Source organism: Schistocerca gregaria, chromosome 5 (genome assembly GCF_023897955.1).
Source record: "Schistocerca gregaria isolate iqSchGreg1 chromosome 5, iqSchGreg1.2, whole genome shotgun sequence".
Lineage (NCBI taxonomy): Eukaryota > Metazoa > Arthropoda > Insecta > Orthoptera > Acrididae > Schistocerca > Schistocerca gregaria.
The window spans coordinates 637,272,368-637,290,036 of NC_064924.1; the positions used below are offsets into that span (position 1 = coordinate 637,272,368).

Genomic DNA, 17,669 nt, shown 5'->3' on the forward strand with positions numbered 1-17,669 from the left:
ACCACGCCACGTGGTAACAGGTACATCATTGTCTCAGCAATGCTGTACCGATGCTCGTTTCTGTCGGCATTGTTATTAAAATCGCAATGACAGCGTTTCTAATTTTCTATAACACGCAATATTTCAAGGTAATGGAAAATTTACGAAAAAATACTCGTTTTTTTAAAAAAAATAGGTTTACTGAAAAACAAAAGTAGCACAGTTGCTACGGTTAACTGATATTTACGTCTTTTTTGCCCGGTCATTAATAAAAAATAAAACCCGTTGTAAACGAGACCAAACAAATGGCGAAAAGCAGGTACTTTGCACCGCTGCCCCGCGGCCGCGCTACCCACTCACCTTGGTGCCCTCGACGCTGATGATGCGGTACAGGCTGCGCGTCGAGTCGTAGAAGAAGGAGACGCTGACCGCCGCGCTGGACGCCGAGATCCACGAGCGCTTCGTCTTGGGGTCGATGTGGAAGACGTGCGCCTTGCACGAGAAGATCGGCTGCTCACTGCAACACACGCAAACAGGCGGCCGTCACTAACACTGATACAGTAGCGGGCAACACGCACATTGTCTTCAATGGGGAAAACAAAATCTCTTATTTTCTCGTAGACGAAGGTCGCGCATCCTTCCTTAGATGGATACTGTATACGAGTACCTAATACACCTTACGCACTGTCGACTGGGTGCGAACAACCAGAAGACAAAGGAAGTACGGTCGCTAACGCACTTGGCTGCCACAACCAACGAGTCGCTGGATGTGGGGAAGGAGCGATAGGGGAACGAAAGACATAGCTTGAAGGAAGTCAGCTGTCTGCTTTGTGTTTAGCAACCAGATGACGACCAGATTACTTGAGGCTTGTATTCAACAGACGACGACTGCTACATAGCGTTTTATCATCTAACTGAACGCCTTAGGATGATATAGAACAGTGTTCCACTGAATATTAAGTGGGACGAAATTCACTGGTGTCCAAAATTACAGCAACAAAAGAAAATTCTGCCAGGCTGCGTTTATTTTTCCACTAAACAGTATCACCAGATGATAGAAAAGTAAAAACAATGCAAAGAATATGTAACGTAAACAACTGCAACATGCATAAATGCAGACAACAATTTTCTTCTTTTTTTTCAGCTTAACGGGTTTACACACCCACTCTGACAACTGGTTAATGTTCTCAGTATGGGGTGTTACGACCTCTGGCAGCAATGAAGGCTTTCCAACGACGGGGCATGCTGTGGGTGATATCAGTTTTATGTTTATGCAATGACGGCCGTTCCTCCTGCACAGCTGCTCACAAGTCTTGGAGGGTCAAATAGAGAGAACGCGCGAGCCACTTAGTGCGTCCATTATCTTCAGTTTCCAAGAAAACATCAGCCAATCGTGCTCTATGGGGTCGTGCATCAACAGGAAGTCTGGGCCCGCAACAACCGCACACGAGTTCCTCAAGATCTTGTTACGATACCAGACAGCAGTTAAATCCTGCCAATTCACGTGTACAAGTGTTCGAGTGGTCAACATAATCCCAGCTGATATCGGTCTGTGATAAGAACACTGACCCACTGTTCGGCCGCCCGGGTGGCATGTTGATGCTCCATTCTAGCCGTTACCTTCTGTGAAGACGCGTTAGAGGTACACATACAGCAAGTCTTCGACAATACAGGCCACTCTGCTGAAGCCTTCTGTCATCGTTTACCTCGGTACAAACGTCCAGTGGATGTTGCGATGTCGGGTGCCAGTTTCCGTGCGGTACTAAGGCGGCACCGTCATGCCAAATAATGCACTTCACACAAGGTCTGCCCTGCCCTGGTCTTCTAGATACATTTTCGGCCTCTATATCCCGCACATCCGAGGAACAACAGAATGATTCACATTAAGTCATCAGGCCACACCAGTTCGCGACTGTTCTGCTTCGATTTTTCCTACGGCCCTACACCGCAAACCGTTTGCTAGGGTAGGCGCCTTCTCTGTGTCATACTGCACCGTCTGTAACTGTATACACGTGGATGTGGGACTACCCTGCAAGGACTACCCCCTGATAGGTGGCCTGACGTCACTATTGGCGTGGTTGTCTGTGACCGAAATGCCATTTGCGTGTTGAACACGATCGTACAGACATGTGTTGACAGTTTGTATGATTGTATAGCGAATTACACGCAGGAGGGGGAAAGAGCGTTTTGTTGCTTTAATTTTGAACACCAGTGTAGTTGCTACCTTTGTGGACGAGAAAACTGGTCGAGATAGGAAAAATAACTAGATCAACAATAATTTTAATGCAATTTTGTCATATGATGACATGATGATCGTGGCTGTTGTTTGAAGACAACTGTTGATGGTGTTGGTACAGCAACCAGCCACGAATTTACTTTCAGTTCCTTTATTCAAAGAGTACCGTTACCGGTTTCGAATCGTTGTGGTTCATCCTCAGACGGTTTAAACGCTTTCTTTATGACATGTGGTGTGTTTTTTATAGATTAATTGTCCTAAAATATAAATAATACGTTATTATATTGTTTGAGAAGAATTTTTGTTCTATGTGTATATAGAACAAAAATTCTTTTCATCCATCCAGCACATCTCAAACAAAATAATCTACTACACAAGACATGTTAATGACACAATCTTGCTTTTTGATTGTACAAGCAAAAAAAAAAAAAAAAGATACATTAGCAGCAGACCTAAGCAAAATGCACAAAAATATTGAATTCACAGTTGAACATGAAATTAATAAAAGCATTAACTTTCTTGACCTGAAAATTTGCAATAGTAACAATAAACATCAATTTAGTATTTAGAGAAAACCTACCACCACAGATGTCAGTACTGACAACTCATTTTGCCACCCCCGCCAACAAAAAATGGCGTATTTCAGAACGATGCTACACCGAATTTTAATTTTAGAAGTACCAATAAGTGGCACAGACCAACAAAATGAAATCAGTATAATTAAAACAGATTATATATATATATATATATATATATATATATATATATATATATATATCTCTTTATAATTAATGTAACAATATCAACTCAAAAAATGAATGTCTCTTTACTAGTGTAAAAGGCATTACAGTTGCGTAAATGAATACATGATCCTTTCCATACATAGGACATCATCGTCAAATGTTACGGTATCATAGCATCTTTGATTCTCATATGTTTCTAAGCTCTTTGTATGTATCAAAACATGTAGCGCGTGATAGAAATCTTCTCAGTGACAAATCTAAAGGGTTCAGTGAGAAAAATTTACGTGTGCAACAATAAGAATGCCGTGGGAATGTATTCACATCTGTTGGGCGAATGTTATGAAAACAAACACTCCAAACAGACATTTCACATCAATCACATGCAACGAAAAATCTGTAACGCAACCATCTGTGTGTGGCATGTTTATAATTATGTATTATTTATATTTTAGGACAATCAATTTATAAAAAACACCACATGTCAACTAAAAAACGTGTAAAGCGTCTGAGGATGAATCACAACGATTCGAAACCGGTAACGGTACCGTTTGAATAAAGGAACTGAAAGTAAATTTATGGCTGGTTGCTGTCCCAACACCATCAGCAATAATTTTAATTTACAAGCAACTCTTATTAAAACGTAATATCTACAATTTTGCTATACCCGAAGTACAACCGATAGGAAAATTATTGACCTGAAATATTTATTGTTTTATAACATTTTTTGCAATAATTTCACTGTTCCATTTTTTTCAGCAACGAGGAAAAATACGTGTTACAACCAACAAAATCCATTGAACAATACTGTTTCAACGAATTAAAACAGCAAATAGAACACATTACAATAAAATCATTCATAATAATGCAATGCAATAATTTTATATAGCAGTTTACTTCACTCTAGCGACACTTCAGCCATGGAAGAAATAGCAAAAACCACAAACTACCCTTACTGACGCCTTAGGTCTAAGGAAAAGACGTGCAACCACATTTTCTCACATCATTATAGAAAACTTTGTCTAAAGCCTTACTTCTTCGTTCTTGCAGCAGATGGTGCATCAGATACTTTTTCCTGGCCGATTTGTTCTAAGTAATCTCGAAAATTACCACCATTCTTCACTGAAAACTAAGAACCCAAATGGCTTGCTCCCTAGTCTCCTTCGTATGCTTGCTTCTACTTTCGGTCGCTGACAACTGGGGCGCCAGCAACTGGTCAAATGTGTGTGTAACAGGCTAAGTGTATGATCGTTCGATAAAGGATTTTGTTTATCCATTTATTTTTAAAAAGATAATGAATATTTGATGAATATCTCGAAGCTATTTCTCTTAATGTAAACAGTCGCGCAACTTCTTGACTTTGGCAGGGTTGGGGGCTTGTAAACTGAAATCAGGAATGGACTGTCAAGGACAAAAATTGAGAAATGTTTTCAGTATCAGTTTCGGTGCTTAAGTTAACCATGTCTGCTATTCGGTGTGAGTGTACAGAGGTCGTGTATATTCTTACGATGGCTGTGGCGCTATTAAAGGCGGCATGGCGAATAGTGGCAACAGTTATCGAAGATCATTCAATGTATTGTGTACTGTTCACAGCGAAGGATGCTTGTTATCAGTATTAACGATTTTCTGCCCTGAGGAAAAATTGCAGTATCGGCAAGAGTGGCGTGTTGTCAATTGAAATCATACTGTTGGCGCGGTATTGGCAAGAAGAGATCATTGGTGCCTCCGGCAATACGCCGCCTGAGAGCAGTACGTGATTCGCTACCACCTTCAGTCGGTCAGCAACTGTAGGATCTGCACCCACTACTGCTGTCTATGATCCGCCCGCTGATAGTCGGGCTGTGGTGCGGGATTCGACAAATGCGGAAGCTGCGCAGTGCGGTGGTGTCTGTCTACGTATCTGCCTGACTCAATTCTAAATCAGGTGACACTTCCTTTCAAACGGCATTTCATTTGTGCATATATGGCCCGAAACATCAATGAAGTTTTCTAGTAATATTTTAGTAACTTAAATGTACAGATCAAATCGCTGACTTAACAAACACCTCGAATAGCGAGATCGGATCCGTACGCACTCTTGAGGAGTCGCTCAACCCCCACAGATGTGTGGTTGGAACTAGAACTGTCGATCTTTTTAAAACATCGGGAATCCGGTATATCGATATTTAATTACATGTCTTTTTTGGTGCTCGATTTATAGAAAAATGTATCGATATAGTTTAGAAAAATGTCGACGTATTGGCCTATAAAAATATCGACTACGCTTTGTAAACATAATGCCAGTTTTAGAGTGGTATTTTTAAGTATTGATTTATTATTACATATTCGGTATATCAACAAGCTATCAGCCTGCCTGTCCCCCTTGAAGTTAGAACTGAAAGGTAAACGATTCACGTTCACGCTTGATGACAACCGCTTTTGCGAAGAATGGTAACTGCTTGTAACTGGCGCAATGAAAGATGTTCGTCGTTCGGGTTCGTCACAAATCGAATTTGTCCGGAACACTTTATGACGACTTCCCTGTTTTTTCATTTCTGTCAACGCCAACGACCAAGCATTTGTAGTGTCAAACTTGTGTGGCTAAGTTAAACGGTGAAATATCTTTTGGTAGCGCCAACAGCCGATTACGTCACAATTTCTCCTAACAAGTCTCCGCAAAAAAAGTGTGTGAAATCTTATGGGACTTACCTGCTACGGTCATCAGTCCCTAAGCTTACATACTACTTAACCTAAATTATCCTAAGGACACACACACACACACACACACACACACACACACACCTATGCCCGAGGGAGGACTCGAACCTCCGCCGGCACCAGCCGCACAGAAGTCTCCGCCCACCACAAAGACCAATCCTGTCATTTACATTTTTGTTCATAATTTTCACTAACTGTTTCTGAAGAACGCTGATGTGAAGAAGTAGCACACTAGTTACGTTAATTTTTTTTTATATAAGCAATCGGTGTGCTATTTCTTCACATCAGGAAGTTATTCCATTCACACCGCCCCCCCCCCCCCCCCCCCCAGTGCAATTGGACTACTACTCTTAGCCACCTATACTTGATTCACACAGTCAAAGAGATAGTATGGACGTGATGAAAGTTCAACAACTAGTAAGACTCTTTTACACAGTGAAAGCAAAATTATGTTTACTACAATTTCAAAGAAACAGTTTCAAATATTTACCGAAAATTGCGGAAAAGAATAATAAAATAAAAATATCGGGGCTAGATACTGCCATTTCGATATCGATACATGGATATATCGTGGAAAATAAGATCACCCGTATCCATCGATATCATCATGGAAGAATTTTTGATATTATCTAGAAGGTATTACATTCCGATAAAATATCGATATTCATCCACTGCTCTACTTCGAACGTCGGAGCCTGCCTGTGGGCAGACGCGTTCTCAATCACCGCTCTATGTCTCGGCGCCAGGACAGGTATCACCCACTCTACTCATCAATCCCAAAATAGTCATTACGAATACAGCGCTACATTTATCAGTGGGACAAGCGCAAGTTTGGGGAACAATGCACAAGCTTCCCGCGCGACTCTATGTCACAACGGTGCGCTTTGGCCTAATGACAAAGCGTCGTCGGACATCTCGAAACTAACTGGAACAAGGCCTTCGTTCAGATTTCGATATACGGCTCTCGACGTTCGACATAGAGGGATGGGAGAAAGAGTACACGGGCGCCGCATCGCGGTAGCGCCCGACCCGAGGCAGCAGCGGGGTGTGGCGTAGTCTGGGGGCGGGCGATGGGTAATGCAGTGAGGGCAGGAGTGCATGAGAGCGGCGCGCCACGCGCACATAGCACAGGCCGGCAGCTTTGATAAATCAGCGCAGGGAGCCGAACCGTGGCGTGCCAGGCCACGCGGCATTAATCACTCTGTGTGTGTGTGTGTGTGTGTGTGTGTGTGTGTGTGTGTGTGTGTGAGAGAGCTTGGGCGCGCCGCAGAGCGAAAACATGCGCAGCCGCCGACACTAACGTGTCGACAGCACCGACCGACCGTCGGAGCCGCGTTTGATCGGTGTCCCTGTTGATCAGTACGTGTACGACTACTACACAGCGGGAAAATTTCATTCAGGCTGCCGAGCACATGCTACATTCAGAATCACCCCAGCAAAAAGCAAAGCTGGAAGCTCCATTCGCTTACTTAAGCCTGCATTGCTACTGGTGGGTCTCCCGGACTCTGACTTGGGTACCTAACGAAAACGAATCGTTCACACTACACTGCACACGAGGAGCGTTCCTTGTAGCTTCGTATCTTAACACAGCTGTGCCATTTGCTCGTCAAGTGACGGAGGAAGACCACTGTCTAGAAGCGCGCGTGGAGTGTTTGAGTCTGTCAGACCGACCACAGCAAGTAGTTAAGTACTTGTTGGGGCTATGGGACCCAAAGTAGCTACGATGGTATCGTCTGTCCCAACACAAATACGTTTGTAGCACACATTCAAATTGTTGAATCAGCCTATTTATTTCAGATGAGGGCTACAATGTATGTAACAGAAGATCTGTGTAACGATGCACTGCGAACTGAAATCGTTAGTGACGAATAAGGTGGCGAAGATGGAGACGTAGACGTCGAACTATAGTGAACACGATACGAAAAGTGACGAAGGTGGGGATGACAATGATAGACATCCGAACAATAAGAAATATTTTGTTGGTAATGACAAGCGAACTAAATGGACGAAATACATGCATACTCCTCATATCAGACCGAGGTCACATAGTATGGTGCCACATATTCCTGGTGTGAAGGGAATGGCAAATACTGAAAGACAGATGTAGAAATATGGTGACTGACTGTCACGGATGGAATAATGGATGAAGTAGTGATACAACCAACCAATGCATCGAATCCTCTAAGTCGAGATACTCGTCGTCTCAGACCTTCATTCATGAGACAGATAAAGGTGAAATTGAAGCATATCTTGGTCTGTTGTATTTGGGTTGAATCTACAAGATTGTTAGGGTTAATTTAGAAGAACTCTGGGACAGAGATGGAACACGATTAGAATTATTCTACTACACAGTGTCCCTAAGAGATTCAGGTTTCTGGCACAGTGTGAGGCTTGACGATACGTAAACGAGGTCCGACAGGCGAAAAAGAGGATAAATTGGCTCCTATACGAAATGTATTTGATTCGTTCATCAAAAACTGCATAGCAGACTATTCTCTTGGAGAATATGTCACTCTTGTGGGAACAGTAAGGAAGAACAAGACGGGAATTCCCCCAGAATTCGTGAACATAAGACGTAGAAATGCTTTTACAAGTACATTTGGCAAATAGATGCAACAACTGGAGAAGAAATGAAGCCGGAGATGATAACTATAATTCTACTAAGGGTGAGGTAAATTTAGTAGAGCAGATGTGTGCCACCTATGATGTAGGAATAACAACTAGAAGGTGGCCGTTGGCCTTATTCTTTTGCTTACTGAATGTAGCAAGCATAAATAGTATCGTCATATTCAGAGCTAACAACCAGGGGGAGACCAAGAGAAGAGACTTTCTGAAATCGCTTGGGAAGGCTCTTGTCAGAGGACAGTTACTACACAGGGCTGGCAGTCAGCAAATCAACCGACCTCTCTGTCAACAGACTGGCGGGGGTCGAACAGCAAGACGATGGGACTATGAACCTGAGTACGGTACCTAAGAGAGGGCGGTGTTATGGGTGTGAAGATAGCAAAACGCAATATATTTATTACAAATGATCTAAGCTTGTGTGTCTCAAAAAACACTCAAGTTTAATTTGTAAAGACTGCGTGTCGTGGCCTGGTGTGGTGTGGTAAAACGACATATGGAAAAAGTACGTTCAAAATACATTGTGTAGACTCTCCGTTTACTTACGTTTTCGTACATGCTTTCCACTCATCAGTTCAAACTGAGTTTGGTTTTCGTAGTTTTCATTGTTATACTTTGTGTGCTATGACACGCGACAGTCACATTCTGTAACCATTTTTGTCCTGTACGATATGTAAATGTTAGAACCACTGTCTAATTTGCATAAGTAGTAATAAAGGATAATTTAATCAAACACAAAGCAAAACGTGTTTGTTTACTTCATCTAAACAACATATGTGAATGTCAAGCCCTGGATGGGGAGCAGAAATCAGACACACAGGTCTGGTCTGTGAGACCCCCGTAGCAAAGGTGGTACAAACGAACACAGTAGCAACGGAGGGTTAAAAATGTCGCAACTGAGACCTCTAAAGGAATTGTGATTCCTCACGTTTCAACTTCTTCACACAGCTGCACAATGCGATTACAAGCTTCTCACACTGCGCCATTGTAATTCAACGAAAGAACCGAACAAAAATCGAAACGACGGCTGTAATTAAACCACTGATCGTCGATGACAACAAATGTTTTACGAACGAAATGTTTATCGATGCACTCCAGTGGTAACAAGAGACGTCCGTCCGTCTGAGTGTGATCTGACAGTTGCCTGATTCGGCCAACACCTGTAATTATAGTTAAATAAAAATGCCATCTAACTTGATTCCTTAAATAATAAACCAACGTCTCCTTGCAAGAAAATGCCGACTTTCTGAAAGCCAATGCTGCTTACGCGCGCACAGACACTCCCGTCCTAACACACACACACACACACACACACACACACACACACACACACAGAGAGAGAGGCCGGCCGCGGTGGCCGTGCGGTTCTGGCGCTGCAGTCCGGAACCGCGGGGCTGCTACGGTCGCAGGTTCGAATCCTGCCTCGGGCATGGGTGTGTGTGATGTCCTTAGGTTAGTTAGGTTTAAGTAGTTCTAAGTTCTAGGGGACTTATGACCTAAGATGTTGAGTCCCATAGTGCTCAGAGCCATTTTTGAACAGAGAGAGAGAGAGAGAGAGAGAGAGAGAGAGAGAGAGAGAGAGAGAGAGAGAGAGAGAGAGAGGGGGGGGGGGGGGGTAGGGGTAGAGGGCTCACGGTAGAAACACGTATATAAAATCTGGCTTCATAGCTTTATTCGTTTTCTGAATTTTATGCAAGAGTTGTTCTGACAGGAACACTCTGACATTTTTGTTTTAACAGACATACTGAAGCAAGGCGTGCCCTCGACCTCTGCAAAAAACTTCGCCAACCTGCGTTATTTTAACATATCCATGCTACTCAAAAGATGACATATCTTGGTTGGCTGAACTCGAGAATCTAGATGCTCGGGGTTGGCAGAATGCACTTTGGACCAAACCCTATCAAGCTATAAAATTTAATGTTTATCTTAATTACACTATGGCGGTAAATTAAATAAAAATGCATGTGTTTAATGAGGACAGAAATGAAACTATACATCTACATACATACAGGGTGGTCGGAAATTCCCGCTACTGACTTCTAGGACTTGAGGAGGGGAGTGAGTACCTCGAATTTTGAATAGGAACCCATGCTCGGAAACGTCATCCAACGAGACTACTGAGCATCGAAGTTATAGGCGCGGGCGTCTGTAAATGTGCGTATACAGGGGCTGATTCCCTGAAGATGTTACAGACTTTCTAGGACGATGGACAACGATAAATGTATTAATTTGAAATAAGGATCCCTGTACCGGAAACGAACGAGTCGACAGTTATAAACGAAAACCGTTCTGATACCTCCGACAGTTGAATACATGTACCGGTTCTTGTGTTGCGAAGAGTGTACGGTTGGTTACTTTCAGTGGTGGTAGTGTGGACAAAAACGAGGAAAAAAATGTCCAAAAAACGTGGGCTCTAAAGTGCGTACCTTAACACTCTATGAACATATGCTCAGTAGAGCACATATGTTTCACATTAGCGAAGATGAACGAATGGTCATAGCTCCTCAGGTATGCAATTTAGAGCCCACGTTTATTGGACATTTTTTCTCGTTTTTGTCCACACTACCCTACCACCACATAAAGTTACCAACCGTACACTCTTCGCATCACGAGAACCGGTACATGTATTCAACTGTCAGAGGTATCAGAACGGTATTCGTTTATAACATTCGACTCGTTCGTTTCCGGTACAGGGATCTTACTTCAAATTAATACATTTATCGTTCTCCATCATCCTAGAAAGTCTAACACCATCACGGAATCACCCCGTGTATACGCACATTTACAGACGCCAGCGTCTATAACTCTGATGCTCTGTAATCTCGCTGGAGGAGTTTTCCGGACATTGGTTCCTATTCAAAATACGAGGTACTCACTCCCTTCTACAAGTCCTAGAAGTCTGTAACGGGAGTTTCCGACCACCCTGTACTCTGCAAGCTACCGTACATTGCATGGCACATTATACCTTGTACCACTACTAATTATTATTTCCTTTCCCGTTCCACTCCCAAATAAAGCGAGGGAAAACCGACCGTCTACATGCTTCCTTAAGGGTCCTACCTCCACTAATTGTAACTTCGTGGTATTTACGCGAGAAGTACGTTGGCGGCAGCAGAATCTTCTACAGTCAGCATCAAGTGCCAGTTCTCTAAATTTTCTCAATAGTGTTTCGAGAAAAGAACGTCATGTTCCATCCAGGAACTTCCAGTTGAATTGATCGAAGTAGTATATACTAGATTACTCTTTTCCTGTTTAACACCTATATTCTACTCAACTGAGTTGGAGGGAGAAGAATATAATGGTACCGCTTGTCTACAACACGGGATATGTGTTGAGAGGACTCATCGTGAGGTGTCAAGGGGTCGTGAAGTTTCTAATGGAGGGAAGTGTGGGGCGTAAAAATTATGTTACGCAGAAATGAGGGGCTTGCACATGAGACTAGCGTGTAAAGTTGAATCAAAGCGCTCTTCGGACGGAAAGCAGCAACAACAACAACGTTATTTAGTGAATTTCCGATTGCAATGCATATTTGCGAATGTCGAAGATTTTCTCGAAACATTTCTTATGGTCTTCACTTTTCCAACTGTTCGCCAGGCTACGGCTGGCTTTTGCGCTGGCGTCTTCACCGCGTGTGCCGAGCGGTGATGACAGAACACGCCCTTAGGACCATGCCGAAGCAGAGCAACTTTGCAGATGCCATGTAGATGGACGGCTGTTCATATACACGCTTCAATCGTCGTAATTACAATGTATACTCATACAGCACGTCTCTACTGCAACTCGTCTCTGGTTAAGAGGAGCCGTGTCGAAGGTCTGGGAAACGACGACGAACAACAAGAGAAGCAGAAGAGTTATACAGCAGGCAGCTCGTCTCAGCTCACACAGCACCGCACGAGCCTACCGCCCTGTAGCCGCAGCCAGCGCCCAGTGAATTAGGCGCGCGCCGAGGTCACGTCAGGTGTGGTGGTGGAGCCTCAGCACGCTTTTGATGTTGGCCGGGTATGGCGACCCTCACGCATGGTCGCCACACAAGCGAACCGCTTTGAGGCGCAGGCTGCAGCAAATCTGACGTTAACGCCGCCAAACATTTATACTCTGACACCGCCCAGTCTAGCATGCACATGTGCAAGGCTCTGCTGCGGAAACTTCCTCATGGGGTTACGTAATGCAGCGAACAGGCAGTGCTCCTTTCATTATTTTCTTCGTCTACCCATCTCGCTGGCTTACTTCGTATCAAAGTGTAAGCGTACTACATCGGCAGTTTCACTACCGCTCCTCCCACACGTTTCCCTCAACTTTTTAGGATCGAGATCTCTGAACGGGATGATCTTTGGTTCCTGCTTAACCCTTTGAGTAGTAGTGGTTTCGGTCTCAAACCACCATTTTATTAATTTTGTTTAGAGGTATCAGTGCCTTTAGCATGAAACCAGAGATGATGTTTGAAGTCACAGACATCTAGTGGTACAGTGAGGTACTTTGGGATGTAGTGCACTGTACCAGTCACCAACAGCGTTCAAAGGAATTGTGGGCGCGGAGGCTGTGCTAAGTGATTGCAAGAGATTGTGACATGGGTTCTTTTTTTATAGTGGCGATACTGAGAAGATCACTGACAGCAAAGTAAGTATCTTGTATTTTTTGTATTTGTTGCATAAATAAAGGTAAATAAAGGCATTCGGCCGGTATTCGATGTTAGAGGAAGTAAAATTTTATCACGTAATTGCGATGGAAGTATTTAGCGCGTTCAAGGCGTCATGTAATAAGTCGGAAAAATGTCGTACCCAGTAGCAGAAGGTACCATGCATAACGAGCTGACATTGATCAATTAAGGTGATTTACGATAGCTGTTTGGAAAGTACGGTACGATCGGGCGCAAACTGGAAACCACAGTGAAAATAAAAATGGTTCAAATGGCTCTGAGCACTATGGGACTCAACTTCTGAGGTCATCAGTCCCCTAGAACTTAGAACAACTTAAACCTAACTAACCTAAGGACATCACACACACCCATGCCCGAGGCAGGATTCGAACCTGCGACCGTAGTCGTCGCGCGGTTCCAGACTGTAGCGCTTAGAACCGCTCGGCCACCCCGGCCGGCACAGTGAAAATACAATAAAGCTTTCCTCAGATGTGTTGAACGGTGTCTCTACTATGCCCGTCGCTACTTTCACGCCTGAGCGCATAGTGAGCACATAAAGATGACTGAAAAATAGTGTCTCTCGCAAAGTATGAGGAATCAGGGATAGGTTAAATCCCCATCTCACTCCCTTCTTAACTACTGATTCCATTTCATGTCTTTGACTCCTGCAACAATAGTTTGGTTTTTGTTCAAGTTCCAAGTTGTAAATAAAGCTTCGCATTCTCTATTTAATGCCTGCTATCATCAGAATTTCAAAGAGTGTGTTCCAGTCAACACTGTTAAAAGATTCCTCTAAATTTACAATCGCTGTAACTTGGCAACGGGCGCAAAACGAGTCAAAGTAGTGTAAAACAATATTAATAACTTTTCTAGTGTTAGCAGGTAGTCACATTACTGACATTATCACTTGTGCAAACCCAGCCACTGTGTACCTGAGCTAAATTTTATTGTGAGTGTGTGCGAGAGCAGCGGCTAGGACAAACGCGAAATATAGCTGTGAGCGGCTGGAACTACGTCTCGCAGGTAAGTTCGAGAGGCAACGGCCGCACTGTCTAGTCCAGTGGCGCTTATCTGTGAGGCGGGGCACTACAAGTTTGATAGTGGCTATTTGCCCCGAATGTGCTTCCGTTGTTCTGGTCTGATTAGAAAACTTAAGTTTTACGGAGAATCATATCGCCAAGCTTTAGCGCGAAGATAGCGATCCGACTCATTTTATTTCGCTTCTTTCGACACAGCGCACGAGTTATACGCACGATGCTTGCTCAGAGACTGGGATCATACAAGGTACACGGTCATATCTCGGACACCAATCTCGTGGACAATAACGATGGGTGGCAAAAGTTACAAGCAGAGCAGAACCGAAAAAAACAAGTGAGTGAAACCCAAATGCCGCTTTATCCAATCACACACGTCAAGAGGTCACGTAGTTTCTCTCGTGCTTCCAGAGTTATTAAAAGTGTGCGAGTAGAGTTGTAAAACTATCGTAAGCAAGCGTAGACTACGGTAGTTTGCTATTTGGGCGCTGATGACCACGCTGTTTAGCGCCCGTAAACCTCAAACACACACACACACACACACACACACACACACACACACACACACACACACACAGTTTGCTATTAGCTTGTGTCAGTTAATGTCGTAGCCCGTTACCTGTATGTTATGCGTGTTGCATGCCAAATGGGCGTTACCTCATAATGATCGTTTTCTTTGCATATGCGATCACTGTCCTACTAGGTTCCCCTAAAAACTGGAAGCGGTGAAATGTCTAGAAACTGAATAACGTAGACAAAATTTATGTTCTACATAGTTACCCTCTTATTTTTTTTTTACTTTCTTTACTTAAACGTAAAAAATTGAAACTATCGATGTTTGATTCATGTTTTCTTCGAAAATTATTGATTCGTACCGTGAAACAAAGGGACGTTGTATTAAAAATAAAGAAAACGATACAGGTCTAACAAATAGTGTTAGAAAACCAAATTTCCTCGACAGAAAGATAAAATTAAAAGGAAACAGCAAATCCGCAACATATCAAAAATCGCTTCAATACTTCGTCGAACTTATATAAAGCATGTTTCCGTTATTCCTAAACAACATTCGCATTTGCCAGTAATAACATTAAACTCTTCCCTGTGCTCATGACGAAGAAAGTTCTACTGAATACAAAATAACAACAATAATTACATAGATTTTTGTATGATTGTGCATGTAAGCTGTGCTTGCGTCAAAAGTAATTGCTTTGGTTACACAAAAGCGCAGAAGTTAAGCAACCAACTAATTTTTATTACTTATGAAATGTAACTTATATCTGTATGGCTATAAAACACCCAATGGATTAACACTGTATGGTGTACCGCTCTAATGATGTGCAAAAGCAGCAGCAGCAGAGACGTCGCTGCCTTTAAGTTTCTCCCTTACATTGATTTGTGTTTCTTTCCGTAGCAATGCTGCTACCACCGCCACTGGTAATCCTATCATTTACTACGTCATTTACGTAGTCTACCAAAACTACCGCAATTTTGTCAGAGCGCAACTCTATTGCTGAGTGTGTTCGTGTTGACTTTTTTATTATCCTTCCACTCAGGTTCATTAATAAGGCACTGGTGCAGCCAGGCGGTGTGCCTTGCTAGGAGAACAAAGTACAGAAGAAAAAAATGCTTAACGACATACGTTAAAAAAGATCAAACATAATTCAAACATAATTAACTCCCAGGCCGCCACGATGAGACTGCACACATTCAGGATTGGTATTTAAGGAAGCGAATCTTTTTCCACAAAGGCTACAGTAACGGAAGCCTCTCCACAACGTCTCAAAATGTATCCACACGTCTGCGTTGTAAAACAGGAGAATTGAAACTAAAACATGGTTCTTATGGAGTTAAGCAAAGCATCTTTAAGTTATTACTTGGCTTAGTCAGTTTTTTCTTTTTTTAATACGGTCACATACAAGCATGTAATGTATTAAGGTTAGGAATTTATAATTTTAGATAATAATATTTGGGAACAGCGATCTGTCAATTAAGTGAAATGAGTAAAAAAAACCGATCTCACAGTCATTTCTTACATATATGACCGGTTTCGGACCCTAGTAGTAGGCCATCTGCAGACAATGCACCAAACGGTTGACGATGAAGCCACTTTGAACAGATGCGCTGTTGCAACTGGAGTCAGCAGAACTGTTCCAAGCGTCATCATCGCCGGATGGTGCAATGTCTGTAGATAGTCTACTACGAGAGGCCGAGACCGGTCATATTTTGACAAATGACCGTGCAATCGAGACTGTTTTTTTTTTACTAGGGTTAGGAAGCTTTGTCGCAGAGTTGCACAAAACGGTGGTGGTGATGGCCTGCAGGGTTTCTGAGCACCGGAAGAAATGGCGGCCCTCCTGATCAGGGCCTGCACCAAGCGGCGCCCTTTGTTACACGCAGGCGCTTCGCAGAATGGCCCGGCGCACGCACACGCACGGCGGTCAGCCCTCGTTCCAGGCCGGGGGTGCGTGCGAGGCCGCAGTAAAACAGCGGCACCTCACCTCACCTCACAACCCGCTGCCGCCTACCACGGCGGCAACAAAAGGGCGACTTTTGCGATGAAAACCTCCGCAGTGCGGCAGCGGACGCCGAGTTACGTTCAACTCCGGCAGGCGCCCAGTATTCCCGATACCAGTCGCGAAGTGTTAAGCCGGACCCGTCCGGTGCGGATTTTATTTCCGCGTGAAACGCGCTGCACGTCCCCACGAATGCCGCGACGCTCTTTTTACAGTCTTGTTTTAGGATGCAATCTGGAGTACTTTATGGAGCGGAATGCGTATAGGTCTACGAGAATGGGGCTGGGGGGAGGAGGGCATTGTGTGGCCAGGGGACGTGCGTGCACAAAATTCGTTCCTCTACGCAGTACCTTTTCGAGGTCGCGCGAGATCCGTCTCCTATTAATAAAAATGTACAAACATTTTAAATTTATTTTTTACTTCCATAAAAATAGTTGTGACTAATAAAATTTAAGCACCAGCATATCCTATGGAACTTTATTTAGAACCAGTATCTAGCAATACATAAAAATTACTCAAGACCAGGGATAAGAAAGGAGCCTCCTTGCACACTGTACTTCAGATTCTTTGAAATCAGCAGGCGGCCCCCGGTAAAGACAATGTAGGCTAATCCTTACTACCCTAGAGCACAAACTGCATAGAAAAATCTGAGCCAGTTCCACCAAAAAGGCCTTCGTTAAATCCAGCTTTAGTGACAATATCTAAGGCCTTTCTGCAGATAAGGAATTCTTACTATCTAATACATGCAAGGGAACAAACCGTTCTCCTCCTACTCGACGAAACGCACTGAGGAACAGGAAGCCGAAGAGCTCGGGTTCAAGGGATGAAACTCATGCTAGAGACACCGCACCAACGATATGGAAGTGCAATCTTTGCTAAAAAGAGCGTTAAAGTAACTTTGGCAATTCTAAGTTGTGGAAACGACATCGAAATTCATGCTGACGAGGTCGACCCCTGCGCGGTAACTTCCTTCTGCAAACCAGTAACAGTTTACTTCGTCTTTATTGTACCAAAAAATTTGCAGTCTCAGACTTTAAAATCTGTTATTCGCAATTTAGAGTGCCGTTACGCAGCCAGGGGTATTCCGAAATAGACGAAAATGGTGAGAAACTGGAACAATGGACAGATGGGATGAATTTAGATGTAATACATTATGCGAAACAGCCCGCGTCCTTGAACAGTGGAATATGGCACAGAGGATACAATCCGGGC

At 43.4% G+C, this 17,669-nt stretch overlaps 1 protein-coding gene across 11 annotated transcripts in view; it reads right to left on the reverse strand.

Moving 5' to 3' along the window:
- Positions 1-17,669, reverse strand: part of LOC126272429 (homer protein homolog 2) — an 807,523-nt gene that overhangs the window by 133,459 nt on the left and 656,395 nt on the right. For all 11 annotated transcript variants that reach the window (XM_049975295.1, XM_049975297.1, XM_049975288.1 and 8 more), the window contains one exon: positions 340-496. In XM_049975295.1, the coding sequence (XP_049831252.1) occupies positions 340-496 (157 nt within the window). The remainder of the gene's footprint in view (positions 1-339; positions 497-17,669) is intronic.